Source organism: Planococcus citri, chromosome 5 (genome assembly GCF_950023065.1).
Source record: "Planococcus citri chromosome 5, ihPlaCitr1.1, whole genome shotgun sequence".
NCBI lineage: Eukaryota > Metazoa > Arthropoda > Insecta > Hemiptera > Pseudococcidae > Planococcus > Planococcus citri.
Window position 1 is genome coordinate 56765735 of NC_088681.1, and position 24365 is coordinate 56790099.

Genomic DNA, 24365 nt, shown 5'->3' on the forward strand with positions numbered 1-24365 from the left:
GCCATTTTGAGCAGTTCTGGATCCTTCAGTTCAGCAAACATTCAAAAAATTCAATATCCCCTAAATTTCACCTATTTAAGCTAGAAAGTTGAAATTGTGTAGAATACTTGTATGAGTGCAAGTGCATAGATGGATTTACCATACTTTCAACCCCCAACATCAATTGGAGGGTGCTAGAAGTAATGTTACATATTTTCAACTTTAAGATTCCATTTTGATGAAAATAAATTTTTGTATGCACCAACCACACTTTAAGTAATGTAGGTAATTAAGTATAATAAGTTAGGTACCTACCTAATTGATATTAAATTAAATGATGAAAAAAAATGCTCAATTAAGTGCAAAAATTTTATTTTATTGATAAAACTGTGAAATACATCTTACTAACTAATCAGGAAGAAAATAAATCTAGCACCTGTAACTCAGAAATTTCTATCAAGGAAGCAATATGTGCTTTGGTGCCTAGTTGAAAAAGGGTATTACATAATAAGAACCTAGACTAGAAAAATCCTGTGAATCAAAAATGATCTTTTATAGTGCAGCTTCCACTTCCATTAATGAATATTAGTTTCAGATTTATAATTTCACCTTACTGCTGGCAGTTGCCCACCTTCCTCCAATATCTATGTATCTCAGGGCACCATCTTTGTAAACATCGAGACGGAAATATTTGATTTTTCCAGACTGGTAGTACAGTAGGGGGAAATCAATGGTCCAGTTTTCCAAAGGAACTAATTTATCATTGATGTAGAGACCGTGTTTGAAAGTACGCACTGTAACATCGCCATTCTTGAATCCAGCATCAAAGATATTGTCTTTATTATTTATGGTGATGTCACCATTATCACCGAGTAAGATAAATGCAGGTGCTGGTTCATTGACTCGTGTTAGTGTGGACATATTAAGCCCAACTGCGTTTTGCATCCTAAAAGGATACAGGAATGGTATTTCCCATGGTTGTATTACACGGCCTCCGCCTGCAGAAGAATTGTTGTTTGAGACAGGAGGGTACTGATCACGGCCATATGTGTCATCATCAGGGATATAACCACCACCAGATTGTCTGCCTTGATATTCAATGCTGCCAGAATCACTTCCACTTGAAGAAGATGAACCACTACCATCAGAACTCATACTGCCTGAAGAAGATGAACCACTGCCATCAGAACTACTACCACTGGATGAAGATGAATCACTACTGTCATCAGATTTTCCTTGACTTGAAGATGAACCACTGCTGTCAGAACTGCTACTGCCTGAAGAAGATGAACCACTGCCATCAGAACTGCTACTGCTTGAAGAAGATGAACCACTGTTGTCTGAATCACTACTACTTGAGGAAGAAGAACTGCTGCTGTCATCAGATTTACCTTGACTTGAAGAAGATGAACCCATACTATCAGAATCACTTCCACTTGAAGATGAACCACTGCTGTCAGAGCTGCTACTGCCTGAAGAAGATGAACCACTGCTATCAGAACTGCCACTGCCTGAAGAAGATGAACCACTGCTATCAGAACTGCTACTGCCTGAAGAAGATGAACCACTGTTATCTGAATCATTACTACTGGAGGAAGATGAATCACTGCTGTCATCAGATTTTCCTTGGCTTGAGGATGAACCACTGCTGTCAGAACTGCTACTGCCTGAAGAAGATGAGCCACTGCCATCAGAACTGCTACTGCCTGAAGAAGATGAACCACTGCCATCAGAACTGCTACTGCTTGAAGAAGATGAACCACTGTTGTCTGAACCACTACTACTAGAAGAAGATGAATCACCACTGTCATCAGATTTGCCTTGGTATAAAGAAGATGAGCCCATACTATCAGAATCACTTCCACTTGAAGAAGATGAACCACTGTTGTCTGAATTGCTGTCATCTGAATCATTGCTACTTGAGGAAGATGAAGCACTTTGGTCAGATTTACCATCACCAGACATGGATGAGCCACTACCCTCAAATTCACCACCCCCTGGAGAAGAATCCATGCCACTTGATGATGATGAACCAGCATCTTCTGAGGGAGGCCATGCTTGTCTTCTCCGTTGATGCTTTGATACAATATGGCTACTTTGTGACAACTCAAACTGAAATTAAAATACAAATTTATTTTTACTACGAGTCCATGCACAAGTATAGTACACATACCCAATTATTATTCAATGAATAGGAATTATAAATTTCTCTTACCTCGACGCAGACGACAATGAATAAAAAAATTACAACTGTTTTTAACATTGTTTCAGAAATGAGAACACAACCTACACATACAATAATTCACCACGAATGAAACGTTAATAACCAGTTCACTGCTTCTTTTCATTTATTTATACCACTGAAGTACGCGATTAGTATTTCAACAAGAGAAATGAATCATTGATAGTGTTGGAATAATTTCTAAAAATTATGACATTTTTTAGCAATACTTGTCATTTTGTTTCAACACGATTTCATGTTCAATTAGAATTGCTTTAATTTGCAAAACCAACGATTGAATAAGAAGATATCTACATAATTTCACATTCCTACTTATAGCTGGTCTGAAAAAGAGAAATATGATAGGTACATTGGCTTATTTGAAAGCTTTCAATTTTAATGTTAATTTTTTAATATGTAACAGATGATGCAGATGGGTCATTCCTAATTCCAAATCAAATCAGCTGTGTTGTTGATGTAGTTCCTCTGATCACGTGGAACTCTCTTGTACCCAGGTCCCTCAAATTAGGAAAGAAACAGAATAGACATAAATTACTTCAGGTGAGGCAACGTTTTTTTTCAGCAGATGGAATTTCTCGCTCTAGTGTCAAATTTTTAAGTTGATTGCTCAAGACTGACACAACTTGAAATTCTAGTCACAGCGTTTTAAAGGCACTTAATTGACAGCAAATTCAAATATATCCGCCAAGAATTCAAAAATTGAGCTTTCTTTTGAATTACTCAATTCAAAAATTTGCTAAATTTCAGAGCTGTAGAACCAAAATTTGAAAAAAATCCAGGAAACATGGATTTTAATGGATTTTACAACTATGAGCTTCTTGTTACTCGTTTCACAAAATCATGTGGGGCATGGTACCAAAATTTTGGTTAAAATGCAAAAAAATGTCGAAAATGTTGTGTGGCAAGTTGTTTTACACATATGTACCTATGTTTTGGAAATATGTGTTACGTTATTTACTCAACGCTCCCATAGGAATCAATACCCATGCCACACAATATGTACTTTTTTTTACACTTTGGGGCTCTGTACCCCACATGGTTTTGTGAATCCCATCATGAAAAGTTCACAGCTGTCGGATGTGAATAGGTATCATTAAAATGAATGTTTTCTGGATTTCCTCGACATTTTTAAATTATTGTAGATCCACACTTTGCCAAACATTTGAAAATTGAGCTTTAAAAAAGCTCAACTTTGAACTTTTGAAGCCTCGACTAATTGATCTACAATGTTAGGTAATATGAGACCATTTATGTGAAGTAAGAGTTGATTTCCATTATTTTCCATTTGAAGGAGTTCTCATTAAGAAAACATCTGCTGTTGGAATCAGTAAGTTATAATGTTAGGTGTGGATAACATCTTCTTCCCTCTCTGCAAACACTGAAAAAAATTTCGAAACTGAGCCACTTGCGAGTACCTATCCCAAGAGTTCAGATCCCAATAAAACTACGTGTTCTTTGTGACAACATGAATTATTTATTCATCAGTTTGAATGCATTCGAAACATTGCTTACATTCGAAAATATTTATGTAGGGACTTGGTTTGTAATAACACCCGTGAGAGGAATCGAAATATTCGCTTTATCATCTTGATACAAAATTTGACCGCTTTTATATGTCTCAATTTTGAAACGATACGTATTATTAGAAGTGAGTATGGTCCTTGAGATAACATTTGAAATAGGGCGTTCTATCTCAACAATCAATTTCTTATTGATGTAAATTTTATTCTGATAGATACATAACTCCACTGAGCCAGATTTGAAAGTTTCATCATTATGTTTCATCTCTATCCCCAAGCGCTTTACTCGTATAACGCCGTTGTCTCCAACTATGGTGTATTCAGGTAGTTCGTTCGAAGAATCCGTTGCTCTCTTAGAGGTAACAATTTTTTCCTCAGGAACCCGTCTTGCTTCCAGTTGGTTTGGAAGTACAGCGCACTGATGTTTGTATACCTAGTACACATATTTTAAAAAAAAACAAAACAACATTACCTAATTCGATTAGTAAAAACTGCGTACACAATAAAGTACCTAATTAATGTGCTACTACAAATCAATTACCTGTACGCTGGCCAAGATGATTAAGAGAATGGCAATTGTTTTCATCATTGTTGTGGCGTGAAAATAAAGAACGTTTTTACTCGTACAACGTCTAACAAACAACTACATAAATGAATTCAATCTCGACTTCATTTTTCATTTATTTATAAGCGGATTTGAATGGATGTAATATACATTTCTTCACTCGATCATTATGTAATTAGAGGGATAGGAGCTAGGAGGAATCAAAAAAATTATGCGTAATTTTTACTTATTTGTTCATAACCCAGGGAGAATTTAGGTTTAATCTGATCGAAACTTTGATCCAATTAGATCTCAGAGCTCTTTTTTTTGTGAGCTACTTTTTTGAAAAAAATGATAGCACCTATTAAAATAAGCCGAAAAATCAATGACGGAGCTACTGACAAGGAAATTTTATTCTGAAGATTTCTGTAAAATTTTATAAAAAGTTTTCCGCACTCTAAAAAGTGCATGGATAACAATTTTTTTGAGGTTTTTTGCCAAATTTTGGTCACTGCACAGTGATTTATTTTCAAAATAATTATGAAGGTTTTTCTTCAGATAAAAAAAAAATCTGAAAGAATTCAGAGTCATACCTTCAATTACCTATTTTCCTTCATAGGTATGCACTATGTTTCAAGTTGATCTTAGATTTTCATAAAAGGAAGTAGTCCGGCATATGGCATACATAGAGTACCTAATTGCACCCCCTCCAGATCCTCTGGGACAACTGTTTTCTTAAAGGGGACATCCGAAGGAACATTTTAAATCAGACTGGCCAAAAAAAAGTTGGCCTTGCTCACAAAATGGCGGCTATTTCGATTGATAGGTCAGCCGAAATCGCGGATTTCGCTTTCTAACATATATGACTGGTTTTGAAGCCTTCCGCGACTTTTTCGAAATAATTGGAACCTCCAGCAGATTTTTCAATGCTCGAAATGTCCATAAAATTCTACCCCAGAGAGCTGGGAAATCCAAAATTCACTCTGCACTCCATTTTTAAAACGCTATCAATTGGACTGTAGGAAAATTTCAAGTCGTTTTGAAGCCTCCAGCGACTTTCTGGAATTTCTGGAGCCTCCAGTACATTTCTGATACCTATTTGAAATTTCTACAAAATTTCATCAAATGGAGTTGGGATGCCAAAACTCACTCTGCAGGCAGATTTTGTGGTATTTTTTAAGAAACAAAAGTTTCTAAAAAAACCGCTGGAGGCGCCAAAATGGATTGAAACTGCCTGCAATCCACCATTGAATTAATGTCAAAAATAGGGTCTAAACTGATAACTGAATTTAATCTTTCTACCTCAAACGGAGACGGAAGGGTAATTTTTAAAATTTTCAAAGAAGTGTAAAATCGATGAACAAAAATGGAAGCTTCAAAACGACTTGAAACCACCTGAAGTCCACTTCGCAGAGTATTGAAATAAGTTCGCAGGGTAGATTTCGGCTTTTCAACTGCATTTGATAAGATTTTGTGAAAATTTCAAGATTCAAAAATCTTCTGTAGGCTTCAGAACTATAGGTACCTACCCAAAATGGTTGGAAAACCGTTTTCAATCGATTTGGCAGCTCAAAAATAGTGTATATATCCCAAATTTTAGCTTTCTAGGTCAATTTGGTATGATTTTGATTTATTTCCTCCAAAAATTCAAAAATTGAGCTTTTTTTTGGAAAACTCAATTCAAAAATTTGCAAATTTTTGAAGCTGTAGACCCAATGCAACGCCCTTTCAAACAGTGAAATCTGTTTTGATCAAAGTATTATACCTTTGGAGAAAAAATGCGCTGCTGAAGTTGAGTACCTCGAGACAATGTAAAAATAATGGAAGCCCCCCCCCCCCACCACCACCCTCTGAGGGAGCTGGTACCAAACTGATTGCGGGTTTCTTACTGATTGAGTGGGTAGATATTACAAAAAAAATTTGAGTGAAATCGAAAGACATATGACTCAAAAGGCAAAACCTTTGGTCGAATTGGCATAGAATGACTCTTCTGTAATTATTAAGGCAAACCCTATTTGACATGATGTTTTGGGGAATCTCAACTTGAAGGGGAGCTGGGTTTGCCGCAATTGAAGCACAAACCAGCACAAACGAAATACCTACAAACGATTTCATCAATTTTTTCGCCTTGATTTCCACTTTTAACTCCTCTTCCAAAAACCATTTCTCCAGCCCCTCTCACAAGTTATCCTCATATTTTTTTTGGGAAGGCGCGAAGCACAATCAACCACTAACGAAGCACAAACGATTGACACCATTTTCAATTTGATTGGTGGTGGCGGGGAGCTTACGTTTCCCCAGCCCCCCTCACAAGTTGTCCTCATTTTCTTGGGAAGGGGCGAAGCACAAACGATTGACACCATTTTCAACCCAATTGGTAGTGGCGGGAGGGCTACGTTTCCCCAGCCCCCCTAACATGGTTTTGTGAACCCCATCACAAAAAGTTCATAGCTGTGATTATCATTAAATCGAATGTTTGTTGGATTTCCTCAGAATTTTTAAATTGTAGATCCACATTTTGACAAACATTCGAAAATGAAGGTTTCAAAAAAGCTCAACTTTGAACTTTTGAATCTTGGACTAATCCATCTAGGTAGGTAGGTAGGTAGGTACAAGGTTGGGTAAGATGAGAATTTCCATCATTTTCCAAAATTTGAAGTAATAATTTTATTAAGAAAACATCTGCTGTTGGAATCAGGAAGTTATAATGTTAGGTGTAGGTAACATCTTTCTTCCTCTCTCTGCAAATCCCGAAAAAAAAAGTCAGAACCAAGCCAGTCGCGAATACCTATCCCAATAGTTTAGACCCCAATAAAGTTAGGTATTTACGTGCCCAATAAGTGACAACATTAATTTATTTATCAATTTGAAAGCATTCAAAACATAAGTACATATATTACCAACATTCGAATTTATTCAGGGTTACTTAGATATACGAGTAAGTGAAACTCCCGTGACAGGAATCACAAAACTCGTTTTTTCATCTTGAAAGAAAATTTTACCACTTTCATATATCGCAAGTATAAACCAACTCGTATTAGAGAAGAGTGTAGTATTTGTGATATGATACGATGGATTAGTGCTTTCTCTCCGAAGAATCCTGTTATTATTGATGCGAATTTCATCCTGACTGATAAGTATCTCCACTCTGCCAGCTTTGAAAATTTCATCATTCGGAACAACCTCTTTCCCATCGCAATCTATAACGCCGTTAGTTCCGTTTATCCAGTGTTCCTGTACATCACCGATTTCTAGGTCAGCTACTGGAAAAGCGCTTGCTTTTTTAGAGGTAATAATTTTATCCTCGGGTACGCGTTTTGCTTCTAGTTGGTTTGGAAGTACAGCGCACTGATGTTCGTAAGTATATTATACGCAATTGGAAAATGAAAACAAAAGCATTAATTCGATTAGTAAAAACTGCGTACCTACACAATAACGTAGGTGATGTGAAACTACAAATCAATTACCTGTACGCTGGCCGAGATGATTAAGAGAATGGAAATACTTTTCATCATTGTGGTGGAATGAAAATAAAGAAGGTTTTCACTTGTACAACGTGTAACAAACAACTGAATGAATTTCAATCTGAACTTCATTTATTTATAAGCGATTGGAACGGATATGTAAGACGAATTTCTTCACTCAATCACTATGTAATCGTGGAGAGGGAGGGAGGAAGAATCAAAAAAATTATGGGTAATTTTTACGGTTTAATTTGATCGAAACTTTGATCCGATTAAATTTCAGACCTCTTCTTTTGTGAGCTACTGTTATGAAAAAAATAATAATAACTGTTGAAATAAAATAAGAAAATCAATGACTGAGCTACAGATAAGGATATTTTATTTTGAAGATATTTCTTTTGATTTTTTTCTCATTTTTGGCTTTTTGATTTTCAAAAATTCATCGAAAATGGAAAAATTCACTTTGGCACTTGAAAGTTATCTGATGATAAATTTTTGCGTGCTCTTTCGATCTAGCTATGTCCAGTTCAAAAATGTTTGTGCGAGTTCTGTATACCTACTGGAAAGCAAAATCCGTTATTTTGGCTGACCTGTTGATCGAAATGGTCGCCATTTTGTGAGTAGGGCCAACCTTTTTTTGGCAAGTTTGCTTCAAAATGCTCCTAATGATGTCCCGGAGGATCGAAGGGAGGGTGCAATTGCTCCATTTATGTCACATGCCAGACTAAAAGGGGAGGGGGAGTATTGCATGCATTGTAAAGTCATACCACCGGGACTGTATGAGAACAGCCACATGTTAGAAGATGTCAACTCGAGACGTCTAGTGGTGAGGTCGTTCTTCAATCATACAAAAAAGCCAACTCTTAAGGACAATCCGATCAGCCCCCAGTCCATTCTGGGGAAGTATTTCGCCAATATCGAATATCAAAATGTGGTGTGTAGGATAGTTGATAGGGCCATGGACCAGCTAGTTGTATCCAATGATCTGGGACACCCCTACAGCCTAATCTTCACAACCACAGGTACACATATCAACTTAATGAAATATCTTGTGCTCAGAGCCATAAAGGAGAGGTTCTACCACCCAATGGGGTCAGCTTCTGTGTCCTCCCTGCTCCCATACAGGGAGTACCTTAGCATCAGCCCAGTTGGGTGAAAATCTGCTCTTACTTAACGCGGCAGGAAATTTAACACTTCACTCCAATGCTTTTTCTGTCCATTAATCAGCGCGTATTTTATTTATGCGTATAAATCTGCCATTGATTGTATTCTTGAAAAAATTTTCGGCACCAGCGGGGATCAAACTTGAGTCCCCGGATCTGTAAGCGGACACCTTGCTACCTACTCCACGAGAGAACTTGGTAGAAGTGAATACGTAAGCTAAAACACATGCGTAAAATACCGCATTTATGCGCGTTTTTCAGCAGATATGCGAATAAATAAGGTGCACCAGGGCAAGTCAGAACGATTTTTCGCAATTTCAACTTTGACCGGCTGTTACTCCCCTTCTAATGAACCAATATGGATCAAATTCATTATGTAGGTTCCCATAAGGGTTCTAAACCTATGGTGAAAATTTGAGCGTGATTGACACAGTAGCTTTCGCTCAGTGGAATAAAATATAAACTGTTCTGAGTTCCCCCAATTGGGGGAAGTCAGAACAGGCTAAACTTTGCAGAGGCGTAGATCACAAACGGAGCGTCCTAGAAAAATTGCATAGAATCAAAATTGTAGAGAATTTAATTCTCTTTGAGATTACTCTCATCAGATTTTCACTAGGACGCACGGTTCGTCCGCTATATGCGAAAAACTAAGAAATAGAAAGTCTTTATTTTAGACCAAATTCAAAACAAGTTCAAAACAACAACAAAATACAATTGAACCAAAGACATCTAAAATGAAACTGAACCGCGAAAATTTTTATGCCGTGATGAAGTAGGGGTAGTACCCTCAAGTCACCTTTAGTGGCACTTCCCCAGATATAAACCTCTAGGCGCTAGAGCAAGTTTTCTAACTTACCCCAAATTTCAACTTTCCCAGGTGCACCTTACACTACAAAATATTTGTGTGGTGTATTTTGTAGCTGGTTTTTTCAACATGCAAAAATACACCTCATAATTTAGAAGCGTAGTGGCTTTACGCGATAAAAATACGCTAAGAAATATTCTTGTGGTGTGTTTATCACAGAAAATGTAACAACCTAAAAAGTCGCTTCAAATTACGCCCTTGAATTGAAGCGTGATTTTGAAAACTGTAAAATCTGCTGCATGGCAGCAGATTAATTTAAAGTCATGTGAAAGTATAAAACGCCAATTAAACTGCTACCTTACTGCGTATTTATTGGCAGAAGGGCAGATTTTCACCCAACTGGGAGTGAACTGCACGCCGGCAAACTGACCCCAGCTCAGGTGAAGAGTATACTTGAACTTATTGGGGAAAAAACGCGAGGCATAGATCCAGAGGAACAACTGGGGACATACATCAAGATCAAATGGAGTATTTACAATAGAAGAACTAGAAGATGACCTAATGCTGCAAATCCCAGAGTATGCCTTGGCGCATTGTGTTAGCTGGGACTTTGAGATGAGTAAGGGCATTGCACTCCTATTCAGACTAGCCTTCGGCAATGTTGACACTCTAAAGTCATGAGGTGCCAAAGCAGGAGATGTGGTGGAGATATATAGCAAAGGGAACTTCGTTCTATATGTAGTAACCAAAGAAAGAGGCAAGGACAAGCCAACAATAGAAGACTTTGTACAAACAATGAAAGCTCTGGCAGCCAAATGTGTAGAGCTGAATAATCGCAGTACTGAGACTAGGGTGCAGTCAGGGTTGTTCCGGATCACGGAAAATTTGATCCGGATCACGGATCACGAATCATTGAGAAATTTGTGATCCGGATCACAAATCACTCTAGAAAAAAATGATCCGGATCAAATTTCACGGATCATTTGGCGGATCATTTCAAGGAAACTGCACTAGTGTGTTAATTGGTTTTTTAAATTGGTCATTGAACAAAAACGTGAAAAAACGAAATAGTCTACATTTTATTTTCAAAAAAGTGCAATAAGACGTTATAATAAAGTATCAGGTACCTGATTTTACAATTCCATTACCCCAAATTTTTGTTGGTTTGCATTCCTGATATTAAAAACATGAATTTTTGTTCGTTTATCATAAGGTCAATATCCAACAAATTGAATTCAACTCTACTAATTTTTAATAAAAACGAATTTTCAAAGCAAAACATACAGCTATGCAGCATTATTGGTGAAAAAAAATGATCCGTGAAAAAATGATCCGCACGAAATTTTGAATCGGATCATACATCACAAATCATTGTGGAATAATGATCCGGATCACGGATCACAATTCATACTGCAGAAAATGATTCGGATCACGGATACAGATCACACAAATGTGATCCGGATCATGATCCGGATCACACCGACCCTGGGTGCAGTGTGGACCAACTAGATTGGAAATTAGTCAAGCAAGCGCTCCTGGAGTGCTTCAAGGGCCTTACGGTGACTCTGAGAGTTTGCACCGCCCCCCCCCCCACCTAACATGTTAGTGTGACTACCTGAACAAGATCTCAAAAACTAACATTGTCAACTGTAAATAAAAAACTTTTTTCTTTCTTTCTACTACTAGTAAGTACATATGCCGGAAGCCAAACTCAAAACCCAAAATACTCAGGACCAAATTTACCCGGTTCTTGAGATAATACTAAAATTTACTATAATGTTTATCTGTACCTGTTAATACTAAACTTATTAAAATAGAAAACAATCTTTTTTTGTGGGCAGTTGGTGAGAAGCCCTAAGCAAGTGCACCAACTGCCCCACAAAATTTCAAATAAACCTTGTGGCAACAACTAGGGAACCTAACTTGTTGGGATCGCCCCTAGGTGAAATCTTTCCCCCTTCAAATTTCATCCTGAGATGGGCTGGGGGCTCAGTTGTGATCAGAACAGGTATGCGTGGAAACAAAACCTGGGAAGTGCCGCCTAGGGGTTTGAGTCGCGGTGGACAATCCGTCTCACCTCCCCCTCTCTCCTCTCCTTCCCTGCTTAGACTTGGGATGAAGCTATAATTATATTTAGAGACATATGTTTATTCTAGTAACCCTTAGTATAAGATTATTTTTTCTTCATTAATAAAATATCCCTACTGCCTGGTGTAGACTGCAGGCGAAAATTGAAAAAAAAAAAACAAAAAAAACAGGTGCGTTATGAAACCTCTGATACTAACAATTTCCACCCCCCCACCCCCACCCAACAGAAATTCAAGTTCAGACCGGGAAGAACGTTCAAATATCAACCCCAGTAGTTAGGTACCTACCTAATAAGTCAAAAGTTTCAGCTCATCAATAAAAAAAATTCCATCCGTAATACTCAATACTCATTTATTAATTTTCACATGTTCAAATCATATTTCTGGTACCTACCTATTCGCAATTTAAAAAGTGGCACGAGAAATGGTGCCACTGCTATCAGTATACACGAGTCGACCACCTGAAAATATCTCAATTTTGAAACTTCTGGCGCTAGAACTGAAGGTAGATTTCATGAAACTATCCGGCTCAGTCGGGTTTCCTTCAAAAATTAAATTATTGTTGATGTAAATTCGGGCTTGAACGACGCGTACACTTATGGAACCATCTTTGAATGCTTTATCATTCGCCTGGACGATTTTTCCATCAACTTCGATCACTCCTTTTTCTCCTTTTATGATGGTTTCTGGTTTTTCACCTTCTTTTTGGGATGATTTCGTAGAAATTGTGGTTTTATTCATGATGTCAGGATCGGAAGTACTCGGGGTACGTTTTGAGGAAGGTTGAACAACAATTCGTCGTCTGTGTCTACGTTGTGCTTCGGGTTTATCCGCACATAATACGCACTAATATTTCAATGAATGATCAGAAAATTAGTTCGATGGACAAATATACCAAGCTTAAGTAACATGAAATTGCAAATCAATTACCTGCACGCAGACCGAGAGGATGAAAACGATTGTGATTGTTTTCAAAATCATTGTGGTGTGTGAAGAAAGAACGTTTTGCGCAATTTTTCACCAATAGTGGAATGAATTTCATACTCTTCTTGGCTCGAGTATTTATAAGCAGATACTTAAGTGTTAGTTCTTGTGACACCTTTAGATGCTCGTTACACTTCTCAAAATGGCACCAGATCTTTCGTTATTATTTCAATAATGAACAAGTGTTTGAAAAATACTTCCAAGGGTATTGCCCAACTACCTCTGTTATACAGAAGTTACATTGGAAAGTTCGAAAGCAGATACCTTATTCATTTTTGTGAGACTGGTGTCTTCAGGGTAAATATTTTTCATGCACGAGACCAAACATTCTTCACGTCGCTTCTTGCATTGTAATATACTATTGTTGTTAAATTGAGGTAATTTTCACAAAAGTAGGTGCCTAATGAAAAATGGGACAATTTCCTTTTAGAAAAATTTCGAAGGGAATATTCTGGGAAAAAATAAAAAATAATTAGGTAAATATAAATTATGAGGGTGTCTTTGCACATATTTTTGAACCCAACTCATTTTTATTGCTTTCTTTTTTTTTTATGGTAAAATTTCATACCCATCTGAAACGAAGAAATAAAACAGTCAATTAAATAGGTACTTACCCACCTATCTAGTTCAATGTGAATCGTATTACTACGGTTTAATTTGAATAAATAATGGAAACATCGTCGAACTTGAATCGACTAGGTATACTCATTCCACTTGCAAAACACTGTAGGTACACATCGATGATTTGAAGTCAACTTACACAATAGGTGGGTAGATTTATTCATTATATTCGTCTCGTTGTAAAGCTACATCTTTGTACTCTCATCAGACAATAATTCGAATAAGCACCATATTAGTACCTACGACAAAAGCTCTCTCGACACATTGTTCAGTCTCTCATTTGGCTATAAGAACATTCATATGTGCCTATTGCCTCTTTACTTTTACACATCTATACTCCCACATATGTAGTATGTAGAATTTTGACGTCACCTATAAGATTTTTTCCTGTCATACGTTTCGTTTCGAAAAATTCTACAAAATTTTCAAAAAATTTCTTTCCTTGACTTTAAATTTAAAATCAACCAAAGACGGATGCATCTACCTATCGTCTATTTATTCGTAGTAATTCCTCAATATTTACATGAATTTTCATTAAAATACATAAAACAAGTAATCAGTACAATTGAGCAATTACAATTTTACCTTGATTGTCTGTATAATGAAATTCGCCATTCTTATTCACTTCAATTTTAAACTTGGTAACTAAAGCACTGACCACACTCAAAGTTGTAAAATTTTTCGGAGTCGTAGGAGTCATATCGAAAATAATTTCATCATTGATGTAAACAACATCTTTAAACACCATAATATTCACGTGGCCTTTCACAAAATCATAGTCCATTCTGCGAACAATTTTTCCATTCACTTTGATCCCACCTCTTTCACCTTCTATGATGTCATTTTTTATGGTATTGTTATTTTTTTGGGATAAGTTGTTTTACTCCTTACTGCTTATTCGAGGTGGTGAAGTTTCTTTCATAGTTTTCGAAGGGAATCCACCTCTTTCACTTTCTACGATGGCATTTTCTCTTACTTTGTTATTCTTTTGGGATGAGTTTTTCTCCTTAGTGGTTAATCGAGGTCGTGAAGTTTCTTTTATAATTTCTGAAAGGAAATTAACTTTTACTGGTTGTTTTGACCTGTGCCGAGAAGGTCTTCTGGCACCAACTTTAATCCCATCATTTATATCTTCTGTTGTAGCATCTTTTTTAGTGTTGTTTCGTAGCTTGGGTGTCTTTTCATCGGCACTATCACGTTTTCTGTAAGATATTCGGGGTCGTCCTGAATCATCCTCGTGAATTTCTAAAATTAAATCGTCGAATGGATTTTTTCGTTGAGCAGCTTTACCAAATGGTTTTGATAAATCACACTAAAATAAAAGTCCCCCAATAAATGACAATAAAACGAGAAATGAAAACAAAAATGATAAATTAAAAAAAATAAACAACTTAGAAGTCAAAGTTTTAAAATGCAACAAAAGCTCTGTTCTATTCGCTGCTCAGAGCAGCTCCGAGCAAAAAATGTTTACTCTTTTTTTCTGCTCGTTTTACACTAGGTACCTAAAAAGGAAGTGTAAAAAGAGTAACATTGTCGTTCTCTGATAACAAAAATCACAATTTTTTTACTTTATTCGAAGTGAGAACTGAAAAAAACGAGATCTTATAAAGTCAGATTTTTTGCTCGGAGTTTCTCTGAGCAGCGAATATAGAACAGAGCTAAAGTTTGAAATAAAAAAAATGGTCCAGGTACCTGGAAGCATCCCATGAGAAGAAAAATAATCAATACAGTTTTCATGATTCTATCTATTGGCCTCTACAGCGTGAGAAAAAGGATCGGATTCTGAGAGCAAATTCCTTGGAAGTGAAGTTTAAAACACCCATCCAATGTGGATAACAGCAGGTATGTACGTGTTAAATGAACCGAGAACCAAGAAGTGCACATGCCTGTTTCTAAGTACATCGTGTAAAAATTTGTTAGTTTTATTGAAAAGAGAAACTGAGTGACAGATTCAAGATAATAAACTGAGTTTTGAAAATTTACGACAATGCTTTGAAACTCAGAAGTGAAGTATAGCAGATAAATAAAATTGACAAGTTCATCTATGTACACAGAATGAAAGCTACGTATCTGGTGATTACTTCTCTCATTAACAATTTCGACAAAAAAGTGCTTAATTTCTTCTCACGTATTTCACGACGACTGATAGATGACGTTAAAGAAACACAGACACGTTGAATGCTTTTGGTAGGTATTTCCACATACGTAAGTAGTATACGTGCCTACTTGATGTTGATACATCATAGTACCTACCTACATACAAATTCACCTCAGCTGAGTGATATCTACTCGTATTTAGCCTATTTGCCTATTATGGATTGACAAAAAATTGCATCGATTTAAATTTCAATTGCGTAAGAAAAACACAATTAAGGTACAAGTAACCCAACCTAATGAAATCGTCTGAAATTTGGATGTAAAAGTTGAGCGTAATTTAATGCCCTTTGCATTGCACATAATTTTCTGGAAGTGTAGGTACCTGCAACCTGCATCTTTTCTGGTGAATGCAGACTTTTTCAAAAGTCTTCGCTCACAATATCCGAATCACTTAACGCAATGTTTCATGCAAAGTCCAGCATGATTTTTTTTAAAATGAATTTTCTTCCTTCAGTATTTTTTTACTCATGTACCTACCACAACTGATAGAAAAAAAAATGAAAAATATCGAAGAATGTAGGTACTATCTGTGTATTTTTATTTTAAAAAAATAAGGACTACATCGAATTTACGTAGTTTACATCCTATTTTCAATTTTTCAAATCGAATGAAGGCAGTTTTGAGTCATTTTGGAGCCTCCTGCAAATTTTATGATAATTCTCGGTTTTCAAGAAAATTGAAAAATTGAAAAATTTTGAGGAATTTTTGTAATTTGCACGCATTATTTTTTCTTCCCTTATAGAACCAATCGAAACTCGTCATTTTTATTCTTCAATTTTTTCCAATAAAACGGTTTTGTTTTTTCTTCAATTTATCTACCAGATAGTTATTTTGAATTCTTGCAAATCAAAAGACAAAATTATCCTAGAAAATACATAAGAAAAACCGAAACATACCTACGTACATGGGCTACATAATTATTACGAGTACGTTACCCCACTAAAAGAATCCTTTTCAATGTATCAATCTAAATTATATCTATCTATCTAGGTATAGGTATATTTATTTTGCATAATTATTCAGCCCCATAAATGCTATTTTAACATATTTTGACCAAAACAAATGTTTTTTTTTTTTTTTTTTTTTTTTAATGTGCATAAATTCTGAAGTTCTGAAAAGGAGGGAAAAAATCAAAATTTTACGAAATTGACCAAGAAAGCTAAAATTTGGGATATACCCTATTTTCGACATACCAAATCAATTGGAAACGGTTTAAACCCGTTTTGAGCAGTTCTGGAGCTTCCAGCAGATTTTTGAAACTCGAAATTCCCACAAAATTCCATCAAATTGGAGTTGTAAAGCAGAAATTTATTCTAAAAACTAATTTCAATACGCTACGAAGTACTGAAAGTAAATTTCAAATCGTTTTGGAGCCTCCAGCGACTTTTTTGAAAATTCCTGGAGCCTTCAGTAGATTTTTGAAACTTAAAAATTTCCCCAAAATTTCATCAAACTGAGATAAAGAGTCGAAATTTATTCTACAAACTAATTTTAACACACTCTAAAGACGACTTCAAGTGTGTTCAAGTCATTTTAGAGCCTTCAGCGACTTTTTTGAAAATTACTGGAGCCTCCAGCAGATTTTTGAAACTTTAAATTTTCACAAAATTTCATCAAACTGAGATGGAAAGCTGAAATTTACTCTACACTTCAATTTTAACACCCTCTGAAGACGACTTCAGGTGGGTTCGAGCCATTTTAGAGCCTCCAGCGACTTTTTTGAAAATTACTGGAGCCTCCAGTAGATTTTTGAAACTTGAAATTTCCCCAAAATTTCATCAATCTGAGATGGAGGGTCGAAATTCATTCTGCAAACCAATTTCAATACGCTACGAAGTTGACTGCTGGTGGATTTAAAGTCGTTTTGGAGCCTCCCGCGACTTTTTGAAAAGTTATATTATGGTCTTTTTTTGGAAAATTGAAATTTCCTAAAAGTAGCTGGAAGTTTCAAAACCATTTGAAACCACCATGTAGTCTGTGAAGTAAATTTCAGCTTGCCAACTCCATTTTTGATAAATTAATGTTGGGGAAATTTCAAGTTTCAAAAATACACTGGAGGCTCCAGTAATTTTCAAAAAAGTCGCTGGAGGCTCTAAAATGGCTCGAACCCACCTGAAGTCGTCTTCAGAGGGTGTTAAAATTGGAGTGTAGAGTAAATTTCAGATTTCCATCTCCATTTGATGAAATTTTGTGAAAATTTAAAGTTTCAAAAATCTGCTGGAGGCTCCAGTAATTTTCAAAAAAGTCGCTGAAGGCTCTAAAATGACTTGAACACACTTGAAGTCGTCTTTAGAGTGTGTTAAAATTAGTTTGTAGAATAAATTTCGACTCTTTATCTCAGTTTGATGAAATTTTGGGGAAATTTTTAAGTTTCAAAAATCTACTGAAGGCTCCAGGAATTTTCAAAAAAGTCGCTGGAGGCTCCACAACGATTTGAAATTTACTTTCAGTACTTCGTAGCGTATTGAAATTAGTTTTTAGAATAAATTTCTGCTTTACAACTCCAATTTGATGGAATTTTGTGGGAATTTCGAGTTTCAAAAATCTGCTGGAGGCTCCAGAACTGCTCAAAACGGGTTTAAACCGTTTCCAATCGATTTGGTATGTCGAAAATAGGGTATATCCCAAATTTCAGCTTTCTTGGTCAATTTCGTAAAATTTTGATTTTTTCCCTCATTTTTGGCCTAAGTTTAATTTTCAAAAATTCACCAAAAATCGAAAAACGCACTTTAGCACTTGAAATTTTTCCAGATGATAAATTTTTGCATGATCTTTCGATCTACCTTTGTAAAATTTGAACATTTTCGTGCAAGTCGTATGTTGAAACGCGAAATCTGCGATTTCGGCTGACCTGTCAATCAAAATGGCCGCCATTTTGTAAGTAAGGCCAAATTTTTTTTGGGCAAGTTTGCTTTAATATGTTCCTTAGGTTGTCCCCTTTAGGAAAAAAGTTGTCCCGGAGGATTGGAGGGGGGGTGCAATTACTCCTATTGTCATATGCCGGACTACTAGGTATGTAATAAAATCCGAATAGTGCACTTGCTGATGAATATATTACATAAAATTATACCCATATAAACTTAATATATTCAAACTATTTAATAAAACATAGGTATCTACCGGATACTTGATAAATTTACAGCCCAACACCAATAATTGTTTTATTTGCCACCTTCTTCTTCTTTCCTACCAGTACATCCTTCAAAAAGTTTTCCCCTTTTTTGGATAGTTCTGTAGCTCGAGCGTATACAATTTTACCTTGATCATCGCCGTACCCAAATTCACCATCCGTATTCACTTTGATTTTAAAAACGGTCACTGATTCACTATCAACTTGCAACGTTGTGAATGAAGTTTTATCGGAAACATTGATAATCTCTTCATCGTTGATGTAGACAACACCCTCAGATGTACGTACATGAACGTTCCCCTGTTTGAATTCGCTGTCTATTTTACGAGCAATTTTTCCATTCACCTTGATCACGCCATTTTCACCTAAAATGATTGTATTTTTCGTCGATCGTTTGTTTTGTTGGGATGATTTGCTAGCCAGAGTCGATAAATCGTGCTGAAATTATTTATTCGAATTGTACAAAACGTTAATATATTGAGGGTATTAAACTGTATTATGCGTATTGAATTGCTTCAGGTGGTTTTTTCTGCCAGAAAGATAACAGCAAATTTTAAATTAAACATATATTTTGGCAGTTTCAAATCGTTTACCCATTCGGTTTATTTGCCAAGAAACTAAGTAAAAGTTCAAAAAAGCTGTCAAATTTTCTTTAATTTCTCAGGCAGGGGTATCCTCCTGAAGCTATGCAATCCGCACAAAGTAAAAAAGCCCAACAGATAGAAGTAAAAATATCCTCTCAATAATCATTAGATAACATGGCTACTCAATTGAAGCAAATTATTTACATACCTGGAAACATCCCACGATCAGAAAAAGTATGACGATCGTTTGAATAAAAGAGAACATTTTCAATAAGTTCATCTCACGTAATACATACAAGACTGAGCCTTAGAAATTAATGTTCCCATTTATATATGGTACCAATATGCTCATGTAGACTGAATGAAAAGATGAACAAATGACAGATAACAGTTAACTTGATTACTTCGATAGGTAATGAACACGTGTTTGAAAAATGTATGTACAATAACCACAGATGCAAAAAAAATTAACGTGTAAATCGACAAAAATTCATCTGAACAGCAGTAAAACAAATTCGCTATTGATTTCACCAGTTGTCAATTCTGACAGATTGCAAAACGCTTGAAAGATCTGATGTAGGTACCTATGTATATGAAGGTGTAATGTGAAAAACGCTTGAAAAGATTTTGCACATCACATAAGTATCTACTCGTACTTACTCATTGAAAAATGCTGATCTCAACATTGAAAAAAAAAGCAACAGTACGATAATCTTTAAAGTTGGTAATTATTTATTTTAATAATCATTGCATGGGTATAGAGTAGGTACGTATACAGTTCATTTAATAAATACCGTAGAATGTATATACTTAGGTACTTTGTACGTGTATTAAAACAACATTCCAGGCCTATGCTGGCGTGCCCATAATCACTACTTTGTCAACTGTACCATCTTCCATTATTTCAATCACAAAGCCATCAACTCCTTCATCACGATTCATTTCCATGTTAGTACATTTACCCGGACAAGTGATGGGTTTACCAAAAATCTTTTTACCATTGATACGAACAACACCATTGAAAATATTCAAGTGAACGATACCATTTTCAAATTGATAATCCCTCTTAACAACAAGTTTTCCATTCACTGTGATCTGGCCACCTTCACCTTTTATTATAGTATTTTTAATATTTTTCGGTCGGTATGTTTTTATATCCTCAGGGCCGATATTTTCATCAACTCCTACTAACATATCTTTTATAAGGCCGCTTTGGTTCTTGGGTACTTTTGCAGGCTGAGCGAAAAAAATTTTACCTTGATCATCCGTGTATCCCAATTGGCCATTTTTATTTACTTTGATTCTAAAAGCAGTTACTGATTTACTATCCAATTTCAACTTGGCGAAGCTTTCCGGTGATATATCAGTCAAATCAAAAATCCTTCTTTTGTTGATGCAAAGAAGACCCTTGGAGGTGGTGCGTATATGAACGCGTCCTCGTTTAAATTCGTTGTCCATCTTACTGATAATTTTCCCATCCACTTTGATGACGCCTTTATCACCTTCGATGATGTGGGATAATTCGCTCGCCGGAGCCGATGAATAGGTCTGCAATGCATTAGAGTAATTACTTATGTAGGTATTGTAGGTATTTTTTTTTTTTTTTTTTTTAGTTGGTAGAGACCTACAATAGTAGCAGAATAGTTGTTGTGATTAAAACAGATGGGTAATTTACCTGAAAACATACCACGAACAGTGAAATGATAACGATTGTTTGATTGAAAGAGAACATTTTGAACTTGCTGCTGTTTCACTTAGATAGGTATGATACTCAATTGTGAAAATAAGTGGTAGACATTTGTGTTGAAATACGTAAGTGTTCTTATATAAGTTCAAGAAATCTCATAATTTCTTAACAAAAAGGCATAAAAGTGACACATGATTGTTATATATGGCCATTTCCATAATGAGCACGTGTTTAAAAATTCCACCAGCCAAGAAAGAAAACAAAAGAGCCAAGTTGAAAATCGACGAAAATTAATTTGCACAAAGGTGAAATAAATTGGTTGTGAGTCTATTTCTTCAGTTGACACTTTCGACAAAGTGTCAAATTTTCTCATTTTGAAAGCTTTAATGAAGGTATAGTAGTATATTTCTACATATGTACGAGTGGGTATAAGTAATGTGAAAATTGAAAAACTTACCTATGAAAAATTTTCACATTTATGCTCATTTTAAAGCGCTGTGATCGTTAATGAAAATGAAAAAGCAAAAAGTAAGTAAACGAATTTTGGGAATATCCTTCAGATGTGTTTCATCGCTGAAAAAAATAATATTCCTAGGTACCAACTATGTACCTACCTACTTAGTTCTTTTGAAGTCGACAGTGTTTTTCACAAGAACAATTTTTACCATAATACAAATTATTCATTCTTTTTTATTCACATTAAAAATAGAAGATAATGTACCTACCCAAGTACATTTTTTGAGAAAAAGAAATCAGCTATGGAAATTGTAGTTTTTGACTGCCTGATTATGCTAAAGCTACTATAAACACCCAAAATGCGGCTCGGCTGTCTGAATTGAACTCGAGGTATACTAATTTTTAAAGTGAACTTGGTTATATAAGGAGATATCCCAATTATTAAAAATAAATGAAAAGAGCTTCCAACGGGAAATGACTGGATCTGATCACATCTGGATATGTAGAAGCTTCCTGGATCCAATTTGATATCTGATTGGATCAAAGTTTTGATCAGGTTAGGTCTTTCAGATCCTGATAAGATATAACAGCGAACAACTACTTAGATACCTATGAGGGGCTCATTGCAAAAGTACCCCTTGTCACATGAACTTTTAGACCCTTTTCACTCGATTGCACCTATTGCCAACTGCGGAGATCATGTTGTAATGATGAAATGACCGTCAAGTTGGTCTACCCTGAGTAGCCCTGAGAGGAATTGCTTTATAGAGTTTACATTCATGATACTGGGTACGCTCAAGGGAGAGCTTTGGAGATTGCATAGCTTCATGTGACAAGGGCTACTTTTGCAATGAGCTCCTCCTATGTAATTGGACCAGCTCGGATCTACTCAGGCCTTTTTGGATCCATACATTCCTCGGATCCAATTTCACCTGATCACATCTAGTCACATCAGAGTTTTTATCAGATTATATCTGTTCAGATCTGATCAGATACATAGGAGAAACTTAATTCCATTTGATCAGATATTTCAAGATCAGATTTGATCTATCTAGATTAACTGATGGGTCATTCCACGTCAATTGGACCAAGAAGTGGTAGGTGGGTTCGGCGATTTTTTTGAAATTTTTCCTGTGGAAAGACCTTCCGAAGGGATGACCAATGGCGCAAATCGCAGCCCTCTAGCCTATTTTTAACGGCAGCCAGGGGGTGTCAAAGTTTTCAGTGAACCTAAAATGTCATCCATTTCAGCAGTGGATTGCTCGATAACCGCGATACCTATCAAAATGGAACTTTTTCCCATAGTTAGAGGTTTTAAAAGGCTTTTCGGTGATATCATAAAAATCAATGTTGCCACTTTTTTCGTACAAAAAATTAGCTCAAAAAGTTTCAAAACGTACGTTTCATATCGTTCCGACTCTCAAAAATTCTGAAAAAAATATATTATGGACAACTGTTTATGCTGAACAACATATTAAAAAATTGGGATGGTAACTTGTAACAAAGTCGATTTTAAAAAATTTAAACTTTGCGAAAAAATGCGATTTTTTGATTTAAAACATGAAAAAAAGTTTTGATAGGTAAAGTTGACCCATTTGACCCCTATTTTTACGTATCTGTTGAAAAAGTTGAAAAAACTCCTTTCACTCAATAAAATGAACTCATCACAAAAAAAATCAAAATTCGAAAAAATTCAATTTTCAATTTCAAACATCAAATAAAGTTTAAATTTATTCAGTTGTCTTATTTTGACCACTTTCTGACGTATTTCATGAAAAAGTTGATAAAAATCTCACTCACAGAAAAAAAATGAAATTTGTTTTTTTTTTCATTTTTTTGAATTTTGATTTTTTTGTGATGAGTTAATTTCACCGAGTGAAGGGGAGTTTTCAACTTTTTCAACAGAGACGTAAAAATAGGGGTCAAATGGGTCAACTTTACCAATTGTGGAGATATATTCTGCACATTACGATGATGCTGTTACAAGCACATCTCCATGTATAGGTCTCACATATGCTAGCTACCTACTTGAGGTCTAGCAGTACCTAGCTTCTGAGAGCTTCATAGGTACCTGGCGACTTACCGCCTCGTTACCTATTTTTCGGACACTGAGTGTAATTACGAATACCACACAGACATTTACCTTAAGATTATTTATCTTACGAAATAATAACACATCTTCAGTTGTAATTCAATGTATTGTATTCAAGTACATAATTACAACTTACTCAAGCTATATTATTTATACTGGCCTGTACAGTATTACGGAAAGAAAGAGATGGCATTTTATGCCTTAGAAAGTGCAAAGCACATCACCACAGGGAATAGGGAACAGTACACGGATGTGGGAAGGTCCATATATGTTACTCATTAAGATGAGATTTACAATAAGGATCCTCGGATGTTTTACGTAATAACTCCTGGACCCGAGTGCATCTGAACGACTATATCAACGTAACTGGAACACAGAACATATTCGAAATAGATCACTTGCTTCACCAGTTCATATTTCGTATATGACTGGACTTGTGCTACTAATTTAGTCCATTAGATTTACGCAAATAGCATGGTATAGGTGGTCCTATACCATCTCCGGAACATTGATATCCGATGTTTTATCATCGGGAGTCGCCAAATGACTAGTTTCTCTAGCGTATGTTCTCTCGTTACGAAGTATAGAGTGAACTAATCCGCTAGGTGTCGTATTACGAAACTATCTTTAATGTTGGCTAGAGGCAGAACGAATTTCTCTCGCATACACGACCGAAAATGCATCACAATCTGTCTCTACACAATCAAAACTTTTTTTCATGTTTTAAATCAAAAAATCGCATTTTTTCGTGAAGTTTAAATTTTTTAAAATCGACTTTGTTACAAGTTACCATCCCAATTTTGTTCCTTTTTTGTGATTATCAAGCTAATCTATCAACATATTTTTATTC

At 35.7% G+C, this 24365-nt stretch overlaps 2 protein-coding genes and 3 long non-coding RNA genes across 5 annotated transcripts; all 5 read right to left on the reverse strand.

The window, feature by feature from the left end:
• Nucleotides 1-334: 334 nt before the first annotated feature.
• Nucleotides 335-2313, reverse strand: LOC135847041 (uncharacterized protein DDB_G0271670-like). Its single transcript, XM_065366422.1, has 2 exons — nt 2195-2313; nt 335-2091 (listed from the first exon to the last, which is right to left on the reverse strand). Exons 1-2 carry the CDS (start codon nt 2240-2242, stop codon nt 577-579), a joined length of 1563 nt encoding a protein of 520 aa, XP_065222494.1. The 5' UTR covers nt 2243-2313; the 3' UTR covers nt 335-576.
• Nucleotides 2314-3672: 1359 nt separating this feature from the next.
• LOC135847672 (uncharacterized) lies at nt 3673-4446 on the reverse strand. Its single transcript, XR_010559214.1, has 2 exons — nt 4283-4446; nt 3673-4174 (listed from the first exon to the last, which is right to left on the reverse strand). It is a non-coding gene; the product is annotated as an uncharacterized LOC135847672 (long non-coding RNA).
• A 2676-nt stretch (nt 4447-7122) lies between these two features.
• On the reverse strand, nt 7123-7863 carry LOC135847804 (uncharacterized). Its single transcript, XR_010559235.1, has 2 exons — nt 7753-7863; nt 7123-7633 (listed from the first exon to the last, which is right to left on the reverse strand). It is a non-coding gene; the product is annotated as an uncharacterized LOC135847804 (long non-coding RNA).
• A 4276-nt stretch (nt 7864-12139) lies between these two features.
• Nucleotides 12140-13249, reverse strand: LOC135847874 (uncharacterized). Its single transcript, XR_010559255.1, has 2 exons — nt 12735-13249; nt 12140-12650 (listed from the first exon to the last, which is right to left on the reverse strand). It is a non-coding gene; the product is annotated as an uncharacterized LOC135847874 (long non-coding RNA).
• Nucleotides 13250-20011: 6762 nt separating this feature from the next.
• LOC135849024 (uncharacterized) lies at nt 20012-21089 on the reverse strand. The gene is made up of 2 exons (XM_065369154.1): nt 20956-21089; nt 20012-20828 (listed from the first exon to the last, which is right to left on the reverse strand). Exons 1-2 carry the CDS (start codon nt 21010-21012, stop codon nt 20130-20132), a joined length of 756 nt encoding a protein of 251 aa, XP_065225226.1. The 5' UTR covers nt 21013-21089; the 3' UTR covers nt 20012-20129.
• Nucleotides 21090-24365: the final 3276 nt, after the last annotated feature.

Excerpts from the sequence above, each read along its gene's own strand:
- LOC135849024 (XM_065369154.1), bottom strand. The coding sequence starts at position 21,012 with ATGTTCTCTTTCAATCAAACAATCGTTATCATTTCACTGTTCGTGGTA. Across the intron at positions 20,829-20,955 it reads TGTTCGTGGTATGTTTTCAG|ACCTATTCATCGGCTCCGGC; the intron begins GTAAATTACCCA and ends AATGCATTGCAG.
- LOC135847041 (XM_065366422.1), bottom strand. The coding sequence starts at position 2,242 with ATGTTAAAAACAGTTGTAATTTTTTTATTCATTGTCGTCTGCGTCGAG. Across the intron at positions 2,092-2,194 it reads TCATTGTCGTCTGCGTCGAG|TTTGAGTTGTCACAAAGTAG; the intron begins GTAAGAGAAATT and ends TTTTAATTTCAG.